The sequence below is a fragment of the Pinus tabuliformis genome, chromosome X (genome assembly GCF_031772625.1).
Source record: "Pinus tabuliformis cultivar Carrire ecotype Pingquan chromosome X, CPIR1, whole genome shotgun sequence".
NCBI lineage: Eukaryota > Viridiplantae > Streptophyta > Pinopsida > Pinales > Pinaceae > Pinus > Pinus tabuliformis.
Window position 1 is genome coordinate 107,334,298 of NC_142308.1, and position 7,345 is coordinate 107,341,642.

A 7,345-nucleotide genomic window follows, 5' to 3' on the forward strand; every position below is an offset into this window, starting at 1 on the left:
TTTACTATAATAATGCTAACACATTTCATCAGGAAAAATTCAAAACATAGCTTATTAAGACAATCAAACTAAAGTTTAAAATAATACAGAAATATAAAATCCTGTTTGAAAAATACCATGTAGTGATTTATAATTATTTTAACATAATATATCCTTTGAATATAACTCTTTATTTTAAAAACTTTATTTGTATACTAAAAAAGTGTGTAGCTTTATATTCTTTCCCGGGGATTTTTTTATTAAATCATATGTATATTGTATTTTCTAAAATTATTAAATGTTCAAGGATATAACTATTAGACACAAAAGGATTAACAATTTCAACATTAAATATTTAAGAGTTTAAATGTTAAACTCTTAAGACATTATATATGTTTTGGTTTTAAAAGGGAATATTGAGATTCAACAAGAACGCTTGAAGTCATTGCAACAAATTTCATCATGTTACTTGCAAGAATTAAACCCAATTGCCCACTTTTCAATATATTTTCTCATAATATGTTTTTTGAAAAGATAATTACTCATTTTTATTTATTTTTTTTAACTGAAACGGATATGTTTTATTTATTGAGGAAAAGATTGGACTTACACCTTGGCAGCCATCATTACAGTGCTTCTGTTTCTGTTTCTTGTACTATTACAAAATGCAGATTGCTCATGGATTACAGGGATGAAATGAACTTTTGTCATTTATGAGAAGCTGCCCTTTCCCAAGAGTGCAACCTTTGTTCGCCAACAGGTCTGCTTCATTGTTCAAGTTTCTGAGGATGTGGAGGAATTTGTAGGAGTCGAAGTCAAGCATGATTCTCTTTAATCTGTTCAGAGTTTTGTTGAGGCTTGCATTGGTGAACAATTTTCCGTGTTTAAATTTTTTATTAGAATCTTCGAGTCTCCAAAAGCTTGGAATTCTTTGTCTCCTCTGTCTCTGGCTATTTGACAAGCTTTGAGCAGGCCTTGGATCTCTACTTGATTGTTGGTTTTCTGCCCAATGCCCCAACAGAAGTTGTCCCTTCTTGAACTGTCCAGGGCATAGATGACTCCTCCTGCTTCTGTTGTCCCAGGATTACCTTTGGAGGCTCCGTCGAAGAAGATCGTGGTGATTTTTTGTTTTCGCCACCATTCTTGAATAGTAGCTTCCGGGTCTCTTTTTCGCCAATCTGGGTTCGCTGCTTGAGGGGCTGATAACTGCTTCCGTGGGTAGGGAGAAAGGGGGCCCATCCACCTCTCTTCTTCAGGGAGCAGCAAAGCATCATCTGAAAAATATTGTTGTTGGGCTGCTTCCAGGAGGAAGGCTTTGGCCTTTGTCACTGCCGAAAAAGGGGCTTGCTGCTTTTCATTGAAAATCAGGTCATTCCGAGTCAACCAGATCTGCCAGCAGACATATTTGGGGATGGCATTCCAGACTTTCCTCCAAAATGATTTGCTGGGGATTTTGTTAGGATAACATTGATTCCAAGCATCAAATAGGTCTGCTACAGAATTAAATTGGGGAACTGTGATTTTTAACTCATGAAGAATGAGACTCCAAACTTCTTTGGCAAAATTGCAATCCATGAAGAGGTGCTTGGTTGTCTCTAAGCTGCTTCTGCACAGCTCACATCTATGCGACCCAGCTATGCTTTTTTTTTTCCATATTGTCTCTTGTTAACAGCTTGTTGTGAACCAGTGTCCAAAAGAAGAAATTTACCTTGGGTAATGCTAGCAGATCCCAAACTTTCCTCCAAAATTATGTGGATTTATTGTTGTTCCTGGTTGGTTGGAGAGCGTTGTAGGCTTCTGCTGTTGTATAGCTTCCAGATTTCCCCCACCCCCAGCTATCTTTCATTTTCCTGTTCACTGGGGCCGCTTCTTCCAACAGCTCTTCTAGAATGCGTTTTTGCTGGTTTAGGCGATCTAGAACTCCAAAGAAGTCCCACCCTTGCCAATCGTCATGACTGTCCCATTTGGATAATTCATAAACACTGTTTATCCCTGCACATTCCAGCCAAGATTTCAGTTCTGCGATTTCTTCATTATCTGCGAGGGGTTCTCAGTCCATTATGCGATCGTGCCACAAATTTATTTGCTTTCGTTGCCTAGGATCCTGTATGCCTTTCCCTTAAAGAAGTTCAAACTTTTATTGCATAATCGCCATACCTGTGTGCTGTGACTTGTTTGGCTTTCTTGCAGATTTCTGAGCGGGACTTTATGGGCATACTTCGACTTTAGTATTTCGCTGACAGGATGCTTGGGATTTTTGAAGAGATTCCACATGATTTTGCCTCCCATCGCCAGGTTTACTATTGTTGGGTCACGAATTTGCAAGCCTCCCTCAGAAGTTGAACGTTTGACCGTTTCCCATTTAACCAAATGAAATTTGTGTTGATTCCCTTCCCCCCTGCCAAAGGAAATCACGGAAAAGCTTGGAGATTTGATCCGTTACACCTTTTGGAGCGAGAAGGAAGGCTGCTTGGTATATTGGGAGCGCAGATAACACAGCCTTGATCAGGATGACCTTGCCTCCTTTTGTGAGCCAGTAGCCTCCCCATACAGAGATTTTTGATTTTATTTTGCTGATAATTTTTGTCCACAACAACCTCTTGTTGCAACAGTTAGTGATGGGGAGGCCGAGGTATTTAATATTTTCCCAATGGGCATGACCGATGAAGCCAAGGATGTTGGAGATTCCTGTAAGCTCTTGCTGGCCAATGTTCCAACCATAAATTTCACTTTTTCTTTCATTGATTGAGGCACCAGAGACCCTACAATAGCATTTTAGGACAGAGTCAAATTCCTTGGCTATTCTAACAGAAGCACCTCCCATGAGGAGGGAGTCATCAGCAAAAAGAGCGTGGTTCTGAGCTGGAGAGGAATTGGAAGGTTTTAGGCCTGGAAGGGAGCCTGAGGCTTTTTCAGCTGTTAGCTTTCTGCTGAGAGAATCCGCCATCAAGATGTACAGGAAGGGAGAGAGCGGGCATCCTTGCCTGAGGCCTCTCTGGGCTTGAAAAAAGGGAGTAGGGCGACCGTTTACGAGAGGGGAAATCCAGGGGTTGTCAGTGCAAGCTGAGATGAGATTAACGAAATGGGGGGAGAAGCCATAGGAATGAAGGACTTTGTAGAGGAAGGCTCGATTGACTCGGTCAAAAGCATTGGCTATATCGAGTTTTATCAGCATGCCTTTTTATTTTCGCTGTTTGCTTGAGTGAATTATCTCCTGGACTTGGATGAAATTATCCAGAATGTGCCTGCCTTCTACAAAGCCACCTTGATTGCCTGAAATCAGCCTGTTGAGCAATGGCTTGATCCTGTTAGCTAGAAGCTTTGCCAGAATTTTGTAGGAGGCATTGCAAAGCGATATAGGCCTGAATCTGGCGAAGGTTTCAGGATTGGTTTCTTTAGGGATAAGAGCGAGATAGGTGGAGTTAGTTCCTCCTCCTACTTTGGCTTTTTTCATAAATCCTTTTATCATCTTTAAAAGGTCATCTTTGATGATGTCCCAGTAAGTTTTGTAAAAGTGGATCGTGAAACCATCAGGCCCAGGGGCCTTGTCTGATTCCATGGACTAGATGACTTTTATGATTTCTTCTTCAGTGATGGGCTTAGTGAGAATGGCATTATCTTCAGGGCTGATCAGGAGAGGGATGTTAGAGAGGAGCTCAGCAGTTTCTTCCTCGTTGGTTTGGGTGTCTGCGGTGTAGAGATGTTTGAAGTGTCTTTCAACTGCCTCTTTTATCTGGTTGAACCCTTTGCAAATCTGCCCCTCTGCTGTTGTAATTTCAGAGATGTGATTTCTGGAGAGTCTTGCTCGATATTGGCGATGGAAGAAGGAGGTGTTCCGGTCGCCTGCCTTCAACCACAGACTTTGACACTTGATTCTCTAGTACTCTTCCTCCATTCGGAAAGATCAAAATGAAGAGCATTGTGTTTTTACTTCTTTGTTGAGAAGCGTTGGAGTAATATCTCTGGTTTCCATTTCGACTTGCAACGCCTCTAAAGACTGAACAATTTGTTTTCTTTGACTGGTTGGGTTTGGAGCTGGTTTCTTTATCCAATTCTTTAGGGCTTGCTTTGTGGCTTTGAGCTTTTATTCCCACACATAGCTGGAGGACCTTGTGAAAGATTTGGCCCATGCTGCTTTCACTGTGCCAGTGAATCTGTCCCTTTCAATCCAAAGAGGGCTGAATCGGAAGGGGATTGGACCAAGATCTTCTTCATCTTCTAGAATGAGCTGAACTGGTTTGTGATCTGAGGTCAGTTTCAATAGAATTTTGGTGATGATTATCTTCCTGTTCATCATCAGAGTGTCTTGGACAAGAAATTGATCCAGACAGGCTGATATATGTTCCTCTCCCACTCTGTTGTTGGTCCATGTATAGAGCCCTTTGACCGGATTGAAATCAAGAAGATCCCATTGATGTATGAGGTCTTCAACCATGGGGAGCATGGTGTCTCTGCTATTGATTCCTCCCCTTTTTTCTTTGGATTTTAAAACAATGTTTAAATCCCCAGCAAGAATGATATTACTAGGGGAATGCTGCTCTAAGAATTCATTAAGTGAATTCCAACAATCTCTCTTTTCAGAATATAGGACAGGTACATAAAGATTGAAGAGGGATATGATCAACTTACTTGAACAATGTGTAAGCTCCGTAAAGATCCAGTGCTGAGTCTCATGGGATTTGGTCAGCTGGAAGAGCTCTTCTGTCCAGAGAGTTGCAAGCCCTTCGGATGAGCCTCTTGAGCTGACTGCTCTGCCTGCACTTTTCTTCAATTTCTTCTTGCTAATTTCTAGGAGGGCTTTCCCCTCTATCTTAGTCTCTTGGAGCATGTGAATGTCTGAGGGTTCTATTTCGAGCAGATCCTTGGCCACTTCTGCTTTCATGGGGTTGCCAAGACCTCTGCAGTTCCAAGAGACGAGGCGCATTATTTACCAGGGGTGGGGTGGGAGCCTCCCTTGGGGGGCCTGTTTCTGGAGTTTCTCCCAATAGACATCTCGATTGTGGGCTGGATTCCTTGGGTTTTGAGCCTTTCCGCCTCCTCTTCCCTTGCTTCTCTGCGGGATTTCCTGTCGACTTTTCTTATGGGTTGCTCGTAGTTTTCCTCCTCCGAGGAGTCGGAGCTTTCAGCTGGTTTTTTCCTTGTGACATCTGCATATGAGGGATTGGAAGGTCTTCCTTGGGGGACTTCCAGGTGAGCCATTTCCTCATCTTCTTTGTTAGAGACAAGAGGAGCGCTTTGATCCAAGTTTTTCGGGGTTGTTGTGGCTGGCTTACTCTGTCTGATTTCTTTATCATTTGAGTTCTTTTCTTGGATGGGGTTGGAGTTGCTTGGTGCTTCTTTTGAAATACCTTTTCCATTGCTTTTTTTGTGATTGGTGGATTTTTTTATTAGGGTCCATTGCTCACTATTCTGTTTGTCTAACTATTCTTCCACCTTTTTCTTGCAGTGCTTGGCGAAATGCCCGTAGCCATGGCAATGCCTACATTTGAATGGAAGTTGTTCATAGTCCAACTCTTGTACATGCGTCCATCCTGTGATTGTTAGTTTAATGGCTTCCGGTAGACCCTCCTCCAGGTCGACTTCGACACAGATGCGTGCACATGAATATTGATCTTTTCTTGCAGCTTGATCTATGCATTTTCCTAATCTGTTGCCGATGATCTGAAGAGACTTCTGGTTCCAGCAGTGGAGGGGAAGATGGGGAAGTCGCACCCACACCGAAACAGAAGATGGGACATCTTGAGCTGGGTCGAAGTCTGGCGACCATTTGTTGAGATATAGTCCTTGGGGGCCCATAAAATAAGGTCCGTTTCTGAAGAATAGGCTTCTGTCCTCAGCACTTTCAAAGATGAAGACAAAGAAACCTTTACCTACGAAGTAGCTCTTGATTCCTTCTTTGATTAACGGCTTCCAGTTCCTTTGAGTCCATTCCTCTACCAACTTAGGTGAGGGCCAGAGACCCGTGAACTGGCCTATGAGGCCTTTCTCAGCAAGGTTTAGAGCTGCTTTGTAGGTTTCTTCTTCAGGGAGAGCTACCGATGGTATGGAATCCATCTTCTTGACAAATTTTTGTTATCTGGTTGAGGGCTGGCGCTTGGAGTTTGAGTCGATCATTGCTTTGAAAGAAATCACTTCCGGTGGAGGGGGCAGGGGAGGGTCCAATGGCTCCGGGCCCCCTGAGGGCGGCATGTCTATTCGCAGCAAACAGTCCCAGTCGCAGCAGGAGCCATTCACTCAGAAAAGGGAGGGGGGAGCCGAGAAGGAGGGATGGAGGCGGCCCTGATAGGAGGCCGAGAGCGAGGAGGCCCAGCAGTGAGCGCTGCTAGGCGGGGAGGCTGCAGGAGGCAGCTCAGGGGTGCAGAGCAGCTAGGTTAGCGAGCAGTCCAGACTTTATCGCTAAGATAATTACTCATTTTTATAATAATTATTGTTTTCAATTAATTTCAATTTTTTAATAATGTATTTTTACTTAGTGTGTGTTTTAAAATTATTTTGTTGAATATTATTTTAAATATACAAATTTTATAGTTATTTTGTTTTTTAATTGAAGATGGTGTTTGATTTCACCTATTGGATAATTTAAGGTTAAATGTTATTAGAAAGTACATGATTTAGCTGCAAGTCACTTTAACAATGACCACAAAGAATATTGGCTTTCTTTTTAAATTATCTAGGTTTAAAGAGCCACATAGTTTTCTTGTTGATACTATTATCTAGAGTGAAACTACCTTATTGGTGTTAGAGTAAGACCTAAGGCAACTTTTCAATAGTTAAGAACAAGCATTTTTAGGACATAAGGAAACATGTTGAAGACCCCAATATCCCAATAGCCAAAGACAATTGTCATGAAGGAACATCCACCTCCTTGTTGGCATGTTTTTCTTTAAATAACAATAATAAATTAACCTAAATAATAACTACCTTTATCCATGTTTGATAACTAAGTTAAAATAAATTGTAATACATTCCCTCTATAAATTATAATAATAATTGTTTGGTCTAAAATGCAAATGCAAATTAGAGTTCAATTAATGTCAACCCGGGAAGGTAAACTTAGAAGTACCACCTATAGGTCTAGAAAGATTTCTAATTTGCCTGAGATCTATTGGTTCTCTTACAAGAACACATTCGACGAGATCTCTTCCAATAACTAAATAAACTAGAGAGAGATTCCTAATTTGTTGGAGATCTTATGGTTCCCTTACAAGAACACGTGAATTTTAAGATTTCTTCCAACAACTAAACAAACTAGAGAGATTCCTAATTTGTCGAAGATCTTATGGTTCCCTTACAAGAACACGTGAATTTTAAGATTTCTTCCAACAATTATAATATCTAACAAGAACTTAAAAGCTGAAATGAAATA

At 41.3% G+C, this 7,345-nt stretch overlaps 2 protein-coding genes across 2 annotated transcripts; both read right to left on the reverse strand.

Moving 5' to 3' along the window:
• Positions 1–4,063: 4,063 nt before the first annotated feature.
• On the reverse strand, positions 4,064–4,903 carry LOC149138632 (uncharacterized). The gene has a single exon (XM_089450419.1). It carries the CDS (start codon positions 4,901–4,903, stop codon positions 4,064–4,066), a length of 840 nt encoding a protein of 279 aa, XP_089306545.1.
• Positions 4,904–5,400: 497 nt separating this feature from the next.
• LOC149138633 (uncharacterized) lies at positions 5,401–6,033 on the reverse strand. The gene has a single exon (XM_089450420.1). The coding sequence runs from the start codon at positions 6,031–6,033 to the stop codon at positions 5,401–5,403; it is 633 nt and encodes a 210-aa protein (XP_089306546.1).
• Positions 6,034–7,345: the final 1,312 nt, after the last annotated feature.